The sequence below is a fragment of the Giraffa tippelskirchi genome, chromosome 5 (assembly GCF_054371585.1).
Source record: "Giraffa tippelskirchi isolate mGirTip1 chromosome 5, T2T-mGirTip1v1.2.pri, whole genome shotgun sequence".
Taxonomy (NCBI): domain Eukaryota; kingdom Metazoa; phylum Chordata; class Mammalia; order Artiodactyla; family Giraffidae; genus Giraffa; species Giraffa tippelskirchi.
In genome coordinates, this window is record NC_137279.1 from 92,775,893 (window position 1) to 92,792,536 (window position 16,644).

Consider the following 16,644-nt stretch of genomic DNA (forward strand, 5'->3'; position numbering starts at 1 on the left):
CATTCTCAGCCTAGTGAACTGAAATTCACAGGCACTAGCCAGCCCGGTGCCCCCTGGGAATCTGGACAGGCAGTGGAAGGGGGGTGCTGGTGGATGGGGAGGGGTGAAGGGGTACTGGGTTGAGGGAGGCAGGGGGACTATACAGTCTCTCTTTGACAGCTAACATTTTCCAGAGCCGGCGCCTGCAGGGGAAAGGAAATCAGAGCTTCCCACCTCACACATCTTTTTCCCATTTTGTTCATGCTGCCCAGGGAAAGCCATTAGGGCTAGGTCAGTCTGGGGCCTCCCCCACCAGCCCATGTCTCCAGCCCTACTATAAGGAGGGGTAGGTTGGTGGGGTCACTGGAAGGACAAGGCCCTAGCCTGGTGAAGGGGCCAGACTCTGAACTCTTGTATCCCTTCTTAATTCCTTGCCTGCTCAAGATGGGAGGATGGGGGCAGGGACCAGGAATCTGGGCTCCTGGAGCCCACCCTTACTCTGCTCAAATCCCCCTGCAGCTCTGATTCTGTCTCTGGGGAGTCTGGCCCACTGTCCTGGGCCTGGTCTGCAGCAAGAAGGGCCCTGCGGTTGGGGAAGCTGGTTCTTATTACCCAGCTACTGGGGTTCTAGCCTCCTCCCTGGAGCCGTTAGCACAGCCAGCTTCCATAGGAGCCCAGCTGGGGGCCAAACTACCAGGTCTTATCTGGAGACAGTAGCTGCATTTGAGGGGCTAGAGAAGAAGGGAAATGGGAGCACTAAGGAGCTTTGAAGAGGTGTTCCCCCCTAGCTGGCCGACGTTCCTGAATCTGATCCATCAGCCCCCCTTACCCTGTGCCCCAGGGACGGTGGGTCCAGCACCCTCTTTCTACTTCCATCCAGAACCTCAAAGCCTAGGCCTAAGGCCCCCTCAGTCTCTTCTCTGGGATCTCACCCTTCTCCCCCCCACCCCCTACTTCTTTCCTCTTCAATCTCAGAGTCTGATTATCTGGCCCAGTGCCCACCTTCCGCAGTTCAGGCCGGAGAAGGAATGTAGCCCTGAATCAGCCTGCAGCCCTGTCAACTTCTTTCTTCCTCCAGAAACTCCAGATCATCTCAAAGGACAGAGGGGTTCTCTGGAGCCCTGGCTCTTCTTCCATTTCTCATCCCCACAGGGTGGGAGAGGAGATATCTGGGAGGGGACTTGAGCTCCCCAGAAAAAGTCTTGTGCTGGACCGCAGGCTGTTCATCTTTTCCAGGGTTAGCCACTGTCCCTAGGTACCATGCAAACCCAAGGTCCACTCTGCCAAGCTTATCATAGCTACAGCCTTCTCCGTCCTGCCTTGGGCTGCCAGGGGTTAAGGGGCCAGAGTGGAAATGGCAGAGGGGTCTGGCCCTAGTCACTGCATCATAAAAGCCAAGAGGAGTTTAACAGCAGATCACAGGGCTGACTGGCTTCTTCATCCAGCAGTGCTGCCCTGAGGTGATTCCTTCCAGAGGAGGGAAGGGGCCATGGCTGGCGAGAGTCAGGCCCAGGGCCATGCGGCTTCAGATGTGGGCAGCTGCCACCAACAATCCCAGCCACACTGAATCCCCACCTCAGCCTGGAGGTTCTCTGAGAAGCAAGGAGGGTCTAGAGGAAGGGGAGTCAAATTTGGTGTTTTTCACTGAAGTAGAAGAGAAAACGGAGCAGGGGCCTACGTGGGGGAAGGGATTGAACTACCATGGCAGACTGGCAAGAAGCACAGTCTGGGTGGTGGAGGCAGCGTAGAAGAACAAAGAGCCCAGGCCTTGTACAGGGGTTCTCCAGGCTCTTCGATGACTGCCCACACCTCTGCGCCTGCCCCTGAAGAGGCGAACAGAGCCAGGGACCTCTCAGAGATTCGATCTCCGGACACATCTTCCGCCAGTGCACCCCCACCTCCTCCTTCCCCCCTCCCTTGCTCAGCCCGCCCGGCTCAGTGCACCCAGCCCAGCCCTGAGGAGAGTGTTGGCAGATGGAGCTGGGAACCACGTAGCAGAGCCAAAAACAACAGAGGAGCCGCCTGGCTGCCCGGGTGCCTGCCGATTCCCCTGGTCTAACTGTGATCCCTCCTGTTACAGGCAGACCCCTCCTCCCATTCTGTGCTTCTGACCCCACCTGCCTCCCCCTTTGCCAGGGCCCCAGGGCTGGCTCCAGAGGCCGGAGGCCACTGTCATACCCTTCCTTTGAGTCCAGCTGCCCCTTCCACCATCACTCAGATTCTCTGACCACAGCTTCCCTAGTTTCCAGGACCTCTCTCCTGTGCCCAGATGCTCCTGGGAATGAGCTGCCTCCTTTCTGCTCTCTGACTCCCAGCTTGCACTTTAGCTTGCAGGAAGCTCTTTTTCAGTCTTGCATCTATCCTGTTGCAATGGCAATTTCATTTGGGGAGGATCAGAGGCAGGCCTTAGCAGATTTGAAAAAGGCTGGGTCCTTAAACCCAGGGAGACACACGAATGGAACATTTCCTTCAGTACTGAGGATCAGAGCAGACCTGGAGGCAGGATGCTTAAGTCTATGCTCAGTGCTGCGTGGAATCCTGAGGGCTCAGGGAGGCCAGGAGATACAGCTGTCCTGCCCGGGGGAACGCCCAGCTCCTCTCTTCTACTCTCCCACTTCCCACCCTCTATAGAATTCCTGCTTCCTTTGCAGCCCCTACCCTGTATGGCAGAGACCCAGGTGTCCAGCCCCACCTGGGTTTAATTTCTACATGACTCTCCGCCAACAAACTCTCTGATCCAGCAGATGCAATAACACTGTGCAGGGTGAGGCCCTTCTACAAGTGCTGTATTTGGCTGGAGAAACTCCCCGTCCCCGTTGCGGGTGAGGGGTTCACAACACTCCCACTCTTTCCATCACTCCTCCCCCACTCAGCCTCAAGGGAGTGATGGAGAGAGGTGGGGCAGCCTTCTCTTCCCAAGCCCCCAGACCCCTCAATTGTGCACACATCTACATTCACTCACACCCACACTCTTGCAACCATTCAAGAGCCTGCCCATCTGCATTCCTTCTGCAAAACCATCCACTTTCCACATAGCCACACTGCAATGGGAACAAAGCTCCAGATGTTTCTTTACTAACTCTAGCTTGTCTGTTTCTTCCTCACCCCTAACCTGCCTCTGCTCATCCACCTTTCCTCACCAATCTGGCACACACACACACCCACACCCACTTGAGTCTCCAAATTCCTGGGGAAGCCCCAAGAGAGGTATGACCCAGGCTCCTAGAAAGGGGAACGCATTGCCCCAGGCAGATCTGCAGCAGATTTGGTCCTAATTAAAAGGCCAGCGACACTAGGAAATTCCTTCTCCTTATGGATCCCAGTGGGAAATTAAAGCCAGTTGTTTGTGACTGAGTGACTGATGCTGGCTAAGCTCCTCCCCATCACCTGGTTCCAGGGCTCTAGCCACTACCCCTTGCCCCTAGGTTCCCCAAGCCCCCTTTGTTAGCCCCCTTTCCCAGTCCCCCAGCCCTTTCATCCCACTGCTCCCCAACCTCATGCCCCCCAACCCCCTTCCCCTGCATTTTTTCCTAAGTACCCCTTACACACGTGCCTCCATGCTCCTATGGTAACAGGGCTGCTGGAGGCTGAAACCTCCAGCCTGGCTGCTCAGCACCATGCTCTGGACCCTCTGCCTGAACTCTCTCAGCCAGGGTTGGGGTGCAGGGGCTGGAGCTCAGGCCCAGAGTTGCCAAACCACAAACACTCACATCTGGAAAAAATTCTCCTCCCAGCCCAGCTTCCCTTTGTCTTACTTCTGTCTCTGGTAATTCTGGCTGCCTGGCCAGTGGGGGCTGGGGTGGAGTGGGGGGAGTGAGGAAGTGAGGGGAGGGGAGTGGGCCCAGGCTGGCCTGCCTCCACCCCAGGGAGCCCCCACCTCCAGCCCCTCTAGTTCCCTCAGCCAGACCACATCCCTCCTCTGTGCTCCTGTAGGTCCAGGCCCCCTCATCCTGGTGACCATCTTTTGGGTGAGGTTTCTACATCCTTAGTCACAAGCCTGCGGAGGAGAGGGTCAGCCCTGGCCCTTCTTTTTTTTTTTTTTTTTCTGGCCCTTCTTTTTTGCAGTAGGAGAGATGCCTTCTGAGGAAGAGACTGGACTCTTCTGGCTGGGGGGTCAAGCAGGCTGGAGCAGAGACGGACAGGCGACCTGGATGGAAGAGGCAGGGGGCGGTGAGGGGGAAGGAGAGGCAGCAGGAGTCTGGTTTCTGCCCTATTCCCTCCCCCAGCCTCTCCTCATCCCTTTGGCTGGGAGCCTGATTTCACTGTCAAAACCTAATCCCCCTCCCTTTACCTACAGCGAAGCTGCAGCCGGTTGATGGGGGAGGAGCAGTGCCTCAACCCCAGGCCCTAAGCACCCCCCAGGGACCACCCCTTCCCTCCACCATCTCTGCTTTTGTCTATCCATCTTTCCAGAGCTCTTCGACCCGCTGCCCCCTCACTTGCAGAAGACCAGGCCAACCCCCACCCCGCTCCCCACAATTAAACTCTCCTACACAAAACCTGGAACCCTAAAACCAGGCTGAAGCCTCCAGCTCCTTTTGCAGAATTGACATTTTATTGGTTATTGTGGGGGTCGGGGACGTCAAAAAGCCCTTTCTACAGTCTAATCTCCATCCTTCCTGTGCCAGAGTCACCTTAGTTGCATTATTTTCCCCTGCTGCTGCTGCTGCTAAGTCGCATCAGTCGTGTCCGACTCTGTGCGACCCCATAGACGGCAGCCCACCAGGCTCCGCCGTCCCTGGGATTCTCCAGGCAAGAATACTGGAGTGGGTTGCCATTTCCTTCTCCAGTGCATGAGAGTGAAAAGTGAAAGTGAAGTCGCTCAGTCGTGTCCGACTCTTAGCGACCCCATGGACTGTAGCCCACCAGGCTCCTCCGTCCATGGGATTCTCCAGGCAAGAGTACTGGAGTAGGGTGCCATTGCCTTCTCCAACCCATTATTCAGAGGTTTTCCTCTTTCCAGCACAGAGGCTGGCCCTCCAGTATGTTCTCCAGTCTTTGGTAAATCCTCCAGCCCCTTTCCGCTGGCTCTTCTCCTCGGGGGTCCTCCCCAACTAAGGCCCCTAACCTCCTAGACTGTTCCAGGGCTCTAAAGGAAAGGGCCCAGAATCTCGCAGAGCTGATCCTCTGCTCCACCCTTGGCCACGCTGGCAGGGTGGGGCCAGGGCAGAAACCCAGGGCTGGAACCCAGGGCTGGGACCAGATGTGGGGATTTTTCTCCCCGCCTCGGAAGAAGCTGGAAGGACAGTTGCGGGAGGGTGGCGGGGCTGGGGGTGCGTTAAGGGCATCGGGGCCTCGTGCACCGATCCGCCGAGGGCAGTGGGGCCGCAGAGTCCCTCAACGCGGAACAGGCCCCCGGCTTCCTCTCGCTCAGGAGTACCGTATTCCCAAAGCCCGACCCCGCTCCTCTGTGGTCGGCGGTCTAGGGCCTCCTGACCGGTCTCCGAGGCTCCCTGCCTGACTTCCATTTCTGTTTGTCTCCCGGCCCTCTCCCTCAGGGTCTCGCCCACTCCCACTTGGGTCTCCGCGTGGAGCCGTGCCCTACCCCCCTCCTTTGATCTCCCACTTCAAAGCCGCTCGCCGAGGGGCGGCCGCTCCTTCCGCCGTTTTACCGCTCAGAATATGACACCTGAGACCCTGCTCCTCCCCTTCCCAGGGTACCCAGCCCCAGCTCCCCCCGCCCCCCGGAGGTGGCAGCTCGGCGCGCCGGGGGCTCAGCGCCTCTGTCCCCGCCTCCCCTCCCTGTCGCCTACTGCGATCCCCTCGGGGGTCTGGGGAGCAGAGCGACAGAGAAAGCGCCTTAATAAAGAGCTCGTGTCAAGTGATTGGCTGTGACCTCTGCCCTCCCCAGCCTCGCGCTCAAGGCTCCTGTTTAACCCTTCGACGCCCGCCTAATTCTTTAAGAGGAATGAGTCTCCCTGCGCCAACTTCCAGCCCACCAGGCACTACTGGAGCCCGAAACCCGGGTGGGGAGTCTCGGGCGGGGGGCGGGGGTGAACCCCCTCCCAGCGTCGTCGAGTTGTTCCAGCAGGGAGCGCCGTTGCCTCACTTAGGTGCCTGGTCCCTGAACCCCAGGACTCCCCAGCTTCTCTCGAGATCGGAGCGGTCACCCTGGATCCAGCTTCAGCGGAGCGGAGCTCGGCCGCCCCAGCTCGGACTCACGAGGAGTGGTTCACCAGCTGGTGGTGTCGCCGGGTGTCCGGCGCCAAGGAGCAGAGTGCACAGTGTCGGGTTGGGGAGGGATGGGGAACAGCGAGATGCGACCCTGCGCCTCGGACTGCAGACGTGAGACGCCAGCCTCTGTGCCCCTGACCCGGCGCCCTCTCTTCTCGGTTGAGAGCCCAATCCTAGGGCTCGCCCTCCGTCCGCCTCCTCATCCACCCACTGGCGCGGGAGCCAGCAATCTCGACCCCCCACCCCCACCCCAGCTAATTTTGGACCCGCCCAAGGGTCTAGATCCTGAGGCCTTAGTGGCGATGGGGGTGGGACGGCAATGAAGGGACGGGGCTCAAGGCCCCCACAGGTGGGGAGGGGGGCGGGACGGGAGGCGGGGCCACCTCGTTCTTGGGCAAGGGCGGGTCCGTGAAGGGTATAAAAACTGTCCGCGCGGGAGCCCAGGCCGGCTTTAGGGTTGTCCTCGGACGTTCCCCGTTTCCTGAGTCCCGCAAGGCGGCGGAGACATCTCTTTTGACTAAAGGACTCAGCGTCCAGTGCTCCAGTGGAAAGATCTAAGGGGCCCGCCACTAGCGCCGCCACCATGCCCAACTTCTCTGGTAACTGGAAGATCATCCGATCGGAGAACTTCGAGGATTTGCTCAAAGTGCTGGGTAAGGAGATTTTTGATCGCCAGGGAGAGGAGAGGGGGTGCCGAGGCATCGGAGGTGGGTATGAGAAAGAAAGGGAAGTTGGAACCAGTGCTGGGAAGCTGGGCGCCTACATCCCCAAGAATAGGGGCCAGACGCCCGGGTCCTGGGGCGCTGGGCCCCAATACCTAAGTCCTTCTTTCTCCGGCGGGGCGCCCACCAGTGCCAGCTCCTGCGGTGACTCAGCCTCTGAATCAAGTAGAAACCAGAAACACGAGGTCGGTATCTCTTGGGGTGAGGCAAGGGGGTTCTCCGCTGTTCCGAAGCTGCACACACTGCGTCCAGGCTGAGAGTCTGGGTCTCCACACAACCGAACCCCCAGGAGGCATACCTGCCTCCTTCCCCTTTGCCCCCTGCAGGTAACCCAATCTCCGGGGGCAGATTCCTTACCTCTTTGCCCTGGGTTCCGCCCACTAGGTGATCCGTCACAGCAGGGCCCCCAGATTCCCTTTTCTTCCCCTTTCAGAACTTTTCCACTGTGCTCCCCCACCCTCCATCTGTGAGACAAATATTTTCCTACAGCGAGCAACTAGAGTCCTAAAATCGCTCTGGATAATTATCACTTTCTTAGATTTCAACAAATGGCTTCGTGTGAAACCCCAGCCACCCCCTCCTTTTCGGAAAATCCGAGTTCTCCTCTCCCTCCCTCTCTGGAGGGCCGGGCTGCAGCCCAGCTGGTTAAAGGTGGAAGAAGTTGAACCTACCCAGACTGCCTGTCCCAACTCCTGTGTGCCCTCCGGTGTGTGGGGAGTGGGGAGGGAGAAGCAGAGAAAGCCTGAACAGGCTGGGGAGAGGGTTTTGAAGAGAGATGGAGATTAGTCAAGAATTCAGCGACTCAGAAGCCACCTGGAAACCCTTGGAGCCCTCCATTTCTGGCCTGAACAGAGAGACTCAGGCTGGACTGGACAGAGGGCACCCTGCGTGGGGCAGGGAGCTGTAGGAATGGGTTAGGAGTGAGGAAAGGTCTGGAATGCTGTGAGGAAAGCAAGGATTTCCACACCCTTCCTTACTGTTAGTTCTTCTTGCAATCTGACCACAGTATTTCTCAGAGTCCTATCAGCCTTTCTCGCTCTACCCTTGTTGAAATGAAAGGAGAAAAGTTTCCCCTTCGGAAAGCCTGGATGCCATTCCCTCCTCCATCGTCTCTGGATGCTGGCCCCTCTCCCTAGGGAGCGAGGCAGTGGCCTGGCACACCCCCAGGCCCCAGCTGGAGGATTAGATCCCAAGCCCAACCCTGTTGTCTGTCAGTTTTCAGTCTGTTTGTCCTCCCTGTGGGGTCTCTCAGAGCCACGTGCCCTCCTCAGGGCTTGCTGAGGGGACAGATTGAAAACAGACCCATTAGACAAACACAGTCCTGAATCAGCCAAGGTCAGCTGAGCCTGGCTCCAGCGCCACAGGCACCAGAGGTGACAGGAGGGGTGTCCCCTCTGAATCTAGCCTTGCTTCCGCAGGAACCTCAGTCCCTTCTCACTCCTCTTTGTCCTGTTCAAGGGTCTCTCTCCTGGGGAGGGATGCTCAGGTATTTGGAGGATACCCATCCCTTCCCTTGTGGCTCAACTGGTAAAGAATCTGCCCACAATGCAGGAGACCCAGGTTCAATTCCCCGGTCAGGAAGATCCTCTGGAGAAGCGATAGGCTACCCACTCCAGTATTCTTGGGCTTCCCTTGTGGCTCAGCTGGTAAAGAATCCACCTGCAATGCAGGAGACCTGGGTTCGATCCCTGGGTTGGGAAGATCTCCTGGAGAAGGGAAAGGCTACCCACTCCAGTATTCTGGCCTGGAGAATTCCATGGACTGTATAGTCCATGGGGTCACAAAGAGTCTGACACGACTGAGCGACTTTCACTTCTAACTCACTTCACTTCTTTGTCCCATCCAATATGATGGTCATGGCACATGACCAGGTGGCGCTTCCCAGCTTCCCAGGTGGCGCTAGTGGTAAAGAACCCGCCTGCCAATGCAAGAGGTGTAAGAGATGCAGGTTTGATCCCTGGGTTGGGAGGATCCCCTGGAGGAGGGCATGACAACACACTCCAGTGTTCTTGCCTAGAGAATCTTGTGGACAGAGGAGCCTGCAGGTTATGATCCATAGGGTCACAAAGAGTTGGACACGACTGAAGCATGACTTAGCACACATGCACCGCACATAGCTAGCAGCTCCTGTTTCTGTAACGGGAAAGATAATTGTTAGATAGCAGGATGGACTTCCCAGGTAGCACCAGAGAGTGAAGCAGTCTGTTTGTTCAAGGAGTTGGAGCAGGATGTGTTCTCTTTTACCAGGTCAATTTGTCTTAGGAACCTCAGTCATTGCTCCCTGGTCCCAAGAGATCAGCAACCAAGAAGTGGGCCCCTGGGCTCCTGAGGGACAGGCCTTCCTCCTACTCCCTACTACCTGCAGTAGAGTGGGTCTGTGCTGGTGCCAAGGGGAAAGAGAATTTGTTTCTCTAGGGATCCAAGTCTGGAGGAGAGCTGGGGGTCTGGCCCGCATCAGGGGAATCCCAGGCCACTCACCTGGCCCAGCCCAGTTTGGTCCCTCATCCTCACCCATTGTTTCCCAGAATGGTTCTGCTCCAGTTCAGGACCGGAGGACAGGCCAGGTGAAGCGGAGCAGGGCTTGGACCTGGGCCCCGACTAGAGGTGCCTCCCGGCCTGCTTGACTTCCTGGCAGAGGGCTGCTCTCTCCAGCTACCCCATCCCTTTTAAATAACTAGGGAGCAGAGAGAGGGGTCCAATCTGGGAAAGGACAGAGGGACAGGCACAGGGACTCTGAACCCACAGAAGCTGAATGAGAAGACCTGGGCCGTGAAGTAGGGTGGGTGATCCTGGAGTCAGGGCACATCATGGGAGGGGAGGGGAGTGTCCCTTTCTGTCCCTTGAGGGAAGAGGGATGTAGATGTCTTCCAGGAGGACAGGTGAACAGGAGTCTGATGCACGGAACTTTGAGCCCCAACTCTGGCTCTTTCTTTGCCTTCCTTTAATCAGTAAAAACAACAACAATAAGAGTAGCTACTGTTTGAAAACTTAAAGATGTGCCTGGCACTCTGTGTGCTCCGGCCTAAACACACATTGTCCCATTTGATAGGCTCTTGAAGAAGCTATTGTCTCCATTTTACAACTGAGAAATCTAAGGCTCAGAGAGGTTAAGCCATTAGCCCAGGGTCACCCAGCCTGAAAGGGAGGGTGAGCCAGGTGGAAATCATGACCTAATGGATCTTATTTCACAGCCTGTGGCTTCCCCAGGCTGTAGACCATTCTGTAGGGGGACACAGCTGCCACACCCCTTCCCCTGTTGAGAATCCCTGCTCCTTCTCATCCTGGGAGGGACAGAGACTCAGCAAATCAAGGCCACCAGACAGGGGAGGTGAGTAGGCAAAGAGGGAAATGGCCCCTACTTCAGGACATGAGTGGTGAGGGCTGGCTGAGGACGGTCTGCCCTGCACATGGGTGGGGGAGCAGATACAGTGACTCTGATGAGCCTACTCCAGCAGATGGTCTCAAGCAAGGTGGACAAATGACCAAAAGTGAGGTGAATGGAGCCAAGGGGAGCTGTAGCAGGATGAAGGGACCAGGGAGAACTGAGTGCAAAGCTGAGACTTGGGAATCCCAATCCAGGGCTGCTGACTCATCCAGGTGGAAGCTAGAAGCAGAACTCCCAAGGGAGGACACTGCCTCTCTGCCCCTCCTCCCTGAACCCACCAGCCATCAGGGCTGCACCACCTGCCCTCCCTTCAAGGCGCTTTTTGGACAGCCAGGAAGCCTCCCTCTCTTCCCAGTTGACTCACAGTTCAGCCTGCTCCTGCTGTCCCCTGGTGAGGGTGGGAGGTAGGTGCCTGGAGCGTCCATCCTCTCCCCTCCCTACAGGGGTGAATGTGATGCTGAGGAAGATCGCAGTGGCTGCAGCGTCCAAGCCAGCAGTGGAGATCAAACAGGAGGGGGACACTTTCTACATCAAAACCTCCACCACCGTGCGTACCACGGAGATCAACTTCAAGATCGGAGAGGAGTTTGAAGAGCAGACTGTGGATGGGAGACCCTGTAAGGTGCGTGCAGGGATGGGGTCCCTCAGGGTCCTGGGATCCATCGCCTGGTGTCTCACCATGACATTTTCCAATCTTTTCCTCGAGTCTTTCCTCCAGTTTCAGTGGCGAGAGTCCCTAGGTAGTGTTGGTGGGTAGAAAGGAGGCACTTCCTCTGTCCCTCTCATGGCCTTGTCCTAGCTGTGGGCCCAACTCACCTGGCCACCCTCTTGTGCAGAGCCTGGTGAAATGGGAGAGTGAGAACAAAATGGTCTGTGAGCAGAGGCTGTTGAAGGGAGAGGGTCCCAAGACCTCCTGGACCAGAGAACTGACCAATGATGGAGAGCTGATCCTGGTAAGGCTTTTTCCTGCTTTTCTCCTAGCTCAGACAGAGCAAGCCCAGTGCTACCTTCAGAGATTTTCCAGGACATTCCACAGTACAGGAAATTTAAGAACAATGGTGGCTGGTCTTTCTGTCTCCTGATGGAGCTGCTGGGGCAGAACTAGGCTGTCTCTGTTCCATACAGTACCCTTGTGCAAATGCAAAAGGGTGTCCCTTCCACGTGGAGCAAAAGACTTGCTCTGGAAGGCCCCAGCAGTTCTCTGGGGGGATCTTCCTGGCTTGGGGAGGGAGATATAGAATGGACCCTGGGCCTCTATTGTCCATCGTCACATGATGCCCAGGCATTTTGTGAACTGTCCTGAGCCAAGAAGTAGGGTTGGACCTGGAGGCCAAGCAGAGCACTTCCACGCAACCCTCCTGCTCCCAAGCACAGGAACCAGGGGCCTCCCAGGCTAACAATGACTTCTCTCCTTTCAGACCATGACAGCGGATGACATCGTGTGCACCAGGGTCTATGTCCGGGAGTAAGCGGCTGTGGCCCAAGAACCGCCAGAGCCACCACCGGTCCATGCTCCCTGCCTCCTGCCCCCATGGGCTGCCCCTCCTCCACCTCTTCCTCCTAGGCTAGCTCTCCCCTCACCCCAGTCACTTCTGGGGATTCTGGGTTGCCTTCTGCAGGGGCTCTCCTTTTATTGACCCCTCCTCTCCTCCCATATATCAGCACGATGGATGGAGCCCAGATCACCGATTCCAGGATCACTCCCCCCATCCCCGCCTCAGTCCTAGCCCCAAACCAGCCTATAGCACTATCTCTCTCCTTTTCTGCAAGGGGACCCGAGGGCCTAAGTAGGAAAGACAGGCCCTTTGTTTTCCACTCTTTGTCCCTGTAGCCCATACAGTGTAGAATATTTATTGGTTAATTTTATTAAAATGTTTTAGGAAATAAAACCTGTCTCTGCTCATTGGGAAGGAACTGGGTATGTCACCTGAGTCCAACTTTGCCTTTGAAAGGCAGTGTGAGAGAGTCCGATGTTTCAGCAGCACTGGTGCAAGGTTCACAAGGGGGAGGGGAACCACCCCTTCCTTTGCTGCGGAACCCATGACCATCACCTTCATTACCCCGCCTCCAGCCTCCTTTGTCCCCAGCTCTGGCTTCCAAAGTTACTAAGGCCTCATCCTCTGACTCTCAGCAGGTGCTGAGGAACTGACTCCTACCTTCTCCTGTGATGGTGACATAGCTCCCTCCTCCTCCTCCGATTGTTCCTTCTCTCTCCTCTAGCCCCAATCTGTGGGCGACCCCAGGCCTGGCCTTGGCCTCCCACATGACTCCAGATGACTCATCACCGCCTACAGGATGGCCTTGCTCTTGCCCATGTCTCTTTGTGTCTATCTCTGCCTTGAGATCTCTCACTCTGCCCCGTCTACCCCGTCTCTTGGATCTTCCAGGCCCCTTAGGTCCTCCTCCCACGCATCTCCCTGAGCCTCCACACTCGGTTCTGTGTCTTCCCAAATTCCATCACAATCTCTTTCACACACCACTGCACTAGACCCTGCTTTCTCATTGCTCACCTGGTTTATTCAGCAGCAGCTCCTAACTTGTTTGCCTGTTTGCAATTCACATTATCATGATGTGATTGGGACCAAGTGAGCACAAGTGATAAGAGAGGTTCAAATCCTGGTTCTGCCACTTGCTAGTTGTGACTTCAGAAAAGTTACCTAGTTTCTCTGAGCCTCAGTTATCTGGGTCGTTGTTTTTAATTGATGTATAGTTGATTTTGGCACTGGCATGCAGATTCTTTACCACTGCGCTAAAGAAGATCCCCTGAAGTAGGAAGTGACAGCCCACTCCAGTATTTCTCGCCTGGAAAATTCTGTGGACAGAGGAGCCTGGTGGGCTACAGTTCATGGGGTTGCAAAGAGTTGGACACAACTGTGCACACACACACACATAGTTGATTTACAATATTGTGTTAGTTTCAGGTATATAGCAAAGTGATTTTTTTCAATTCTTTTCCATTACATGCTATTACAAGATAGTTAATATACAGTAAATCCTTGTTTATTTTATATATATTAGTGTGTGTCTATTAACATCGCTGGAGAGGGAAATGGCAACCCACTCCAGTATTCTTGCCTGGAGAATCCCATGCAGAGAAGAGCCTAGTGGGCTACAATCTGTGGGGTCACAAAGAGCTGGACACGACTGAGCAACTAACACACATTAATATCATACTCGTAATTTATCCCTCTCCCACCCCTTTCCCCTTTGGTGACCATAAATTTGTTTTCTATGTCTGTGAGTCTATTTCTGTTTTGTAAACAAGTTCATTTGTTTTTGTTTGTTTTTTTGCCACATTTTGTGGCTTATGGATCTTAGTTCCCCGACCAACCGGGGATCTAACTCTGGCCCCCTGCAGTAGAAGTGCCGAGTCCTAACCACTAGACCACCAGGAAATTTCCTATATTACTGTTTAGATTCCACATATAAGTGATATATAATATTTGTCTTTGTCTGACTTACTTCACTTAGAATGATAATCTCTGTATCCATCCATGTTGCTGCAAATAATAATACTTCATTCTTTTTTGTGGCTGAGTAATATTCCACATCTGAGTATATACCACATCTTCTTAAGCCAGTTGTCCGTTAATGGGTACTTGGGTTTTTTCCATGTCTTGGCTATTGTAAATCGTGCTGCTATGAACATGGGGGCAGGGTACATGTATATTTTTGAAATGTGTATATTTTCAAACTAGAGTTTTCATCTTTTCCAGATATATGGGATTGTGGGATTGTGGAATCAGTTATTTGGCTTTTTTAAAACACAAAACAATGTAATTGAAAGGCTTATGTACTGGGACTGGGAAGTTTCAGTTGGGTCTAACTTCAGGTGTGGCTAAATCCAGGGACTCAAACACGTTCATCAACCTCTCCCTTTGCATCCACATCCTGCTCATCTGTTTCTTTGTGCATTGGTCACCTTCAATCCTGTCTCATTTCAATCCTGTCACATAGAAATGATCTCTAAGTCATAGAAAATGGGTTTCATATGCCTCCAGCTTACATGGTTACAAGCTTGAGATCCAAAAAGAAGTAGGACTCTCTCCCAGAGTCTTTATCTTGAACATCCCAGGATTCAGTTTGCTTCTGCTTATATCACATGACCATCCCTTGGCCCCTTGGACTAGTTGCTGTTGTCAGAGCAAGGAGCCCACTGATTGGCCAGGCCTGGACCTCACACCACACCCATGGCCAAGGAACAGGTCTGGCAAGGTGATTAACAATCCCATCAGGATCCCATGGGATGGGAAGGAGCACTTATCCAGTGAAGAGGGCTGCTATGAGTCTTAGGCTTCTAATCTAGAAAACAGCAATTATATATAACATCTACCTCACAAGGATGTTGTAATAGTTAAATAAAATAAATCTCGTTAAGTACATAGCACTTAGCAATAGTAAACTCTTGGTGTCTCTGATCTATCCTTCACAATGCTGCCAGGGGATCCTTCAAAATATATTGGGGCACTTCCCTGGTGGTCTAGTGGCTAAGAATCCACCTGCCAATTCAGGGGACATGGGTTCAATCCCTGGCCCAGGAAGATAGTACACGAACTGGGGCAACAAAGCTTGTGCACTACTGAACCTGTACTCTAGAGCCTGTGCTCTGCAACAAGGGAAGCTACAGAAAAAAGAGAATCCAGCGCATTGCAACTAGAGAGTAGCCCCTGCTCTCCACAACCAGAGAAAGTTTGTGCACAGCAACGAAGACTCAACGCAACCATAAATAAACAAACTTTAAAAACCCTGCTGCTAAGTCGCTTTAGTCGTGTCCGACCGACTCTGTGCGACCCCATAGACGGCAGCCCACCAGGCTTCCCTGTCCCTGGGATTCTCCAGGCAAGAACACTGGAGTGGGTTGCCATTTCCTTCTCCAATGCGTGAAAGTGAAAAGTGAAAGTGAAGTTGCTCAGTCATGTCCAACTCTTCGCGACCCCATGGACTGCAGCCTACCAGGCTCCTCCATCCATGGGATTTTCCAGGCAAGAGTACTTGAGTGGGTTGCCATTGCCTTCTCCATTAAAAACCCTACCTACCCCCAAAAAAGATTGAGATGGCCACAAATTTCATTTGAGGTTCCTCTAACATTGAACGAAGTTTTGGGCCAACCCAATACATTTTCTGTCAGTCTCCTGTTAAAAGGGCTTCCCAGATGGCACCTGTGGTAAAGAACCCGCCTTCCAATGCAGGAGACGTAAGAGACACGGGTTCGATCCCTGGCTGGGAAAGATCCCCTGGAGGAGGGCATGGTAACCCACTCCAGTATTCTTGCCTGTAGAATCCCATAGACAGAGAAACCTGGTGGGCTACACTCCATAGAGTTGCAAAGATTGGACATGACTGAAGTGACTCAGCACACATGACCTGTTTAAAAAACAATAAAACAAGGTGCAAAATCCCCTTAGCTGCCACCCCTCATTTTGTCCAAAATAAAGTCCAAACAGGTATTAGAAGCCTTTCAAGACATGACTTCTGCTTTTTCCTGCGTGTGCTCTTCAGGGCAGGCCTCTGCTCCCACCTCCCCTGCATGGTATGCCTCCCAGATGCTTCTTCAAAGCTTAGCACCTCACATAGCCTGAAGCAGCCTCTCCCATCAGTGCTGACACTCAGTGGCCACGCTTCAGAGACTCTATGTTGGCTGGGGAGCCTCCTCTGTCTACAAGACCAGGGTGCCCTGGGGCCAGGGCCTCCCACTGCAGCCCAGTGAGAGGCCACAGGCTGCAGCTGAGGGCAGAGGATCAGAACCAGGGAGCAGGGAAACAGTGTGCAGAGTCCCTGGGCGAGTGAGTCCCCTCTCTGAGTGTGGAGTGGAGGAGAGGAGGGGCCCTTTCATTTATTCATCCAAATATTGTTTCCTGAGAGTCTCCTGGGAGCTGGGCACTCTACTAGAGGCTGAAAACACAGAAATGAATAAAATGGGCAAGATTTCTGCCCTTATGGGGCATATGGGGAGTTGGGGAAGTAGATCTCAAGTAGGAAAAGATGATTCAAAATTAATGCACAAATAAAATATATATAAATGCACCAATAAATGTGCAATCACCTGGTGTGGTAAATGCTATGAAGGAGAAGGGGAGAGGAGGAAGTGAGTGCCATAGAGAAGACCTCACTTAGAATGGGAGCGGGTAGAGTGTCAGAAGAGCAGGTGTTTTGGAGGACAAAGCACTTAGGGATGCCCTGGAGGACTCAGTGGGGTAGAGCAGAGGAGAAGGTGCTCTAGGCAGAGAGAATCACAGGGTAAAGCCCCTAAGGACAGTTTGGGCAGTTCAAGGTCCTATAATTGGAGTGCAGGGCAGCTGGGGGCCATCAGTGACTCGAATATGAAGAACTTGAAGGACATGAGGGCCACAGTATTTCTTTTTTTCCTTTTTTTTTTGGCCGAGA

General features: G+C 54.2%; 1 protein-coding gene across 2 annotated transcripts; it reads left to right on the plus strand.

Moving 5' to 3' along the window:
• Positions 1–5,880: 5,880 nt before the first annotated feature.
• Positions 5,881–12,149, plus strand: CRABP2 (cellular retinoic acid binding protein 2). 2 transcript variants are annotated; one of them, XM_081494167.1, is made up of 5 exons: positions 5,881–5,945; positions 6,055–6,806; positions 10,704–10,882; positions 11,097–11,213; positions 11,679–12,149. In XM_081494167.1, the coding sequence occupies exons 2-5, from the start codon at positions 6,737–6,739 to the stop codon at positions 11,727–11,729; spliced, it is 417 nt and encodes a 138-aa protein (XP_081350293.1). In that variant the 5' UTR covers positions 5,881–5,945; positions 6,055–6,736; the 3' UTR covers positions 11,730–12,149. The 2 variants fall into 2 exon arrangements, with proteins under 2 accessions (XP_081350293.1, XP_081350294.1); XM_081494168.1 differs by lacking the exon at positions 5,881–5,945 and having other exon boundaries at positions 6,033–6,806.
• The last annotated feature ends 4,495 nt before the right edge of the window (positions 12,150–16,644 follow it).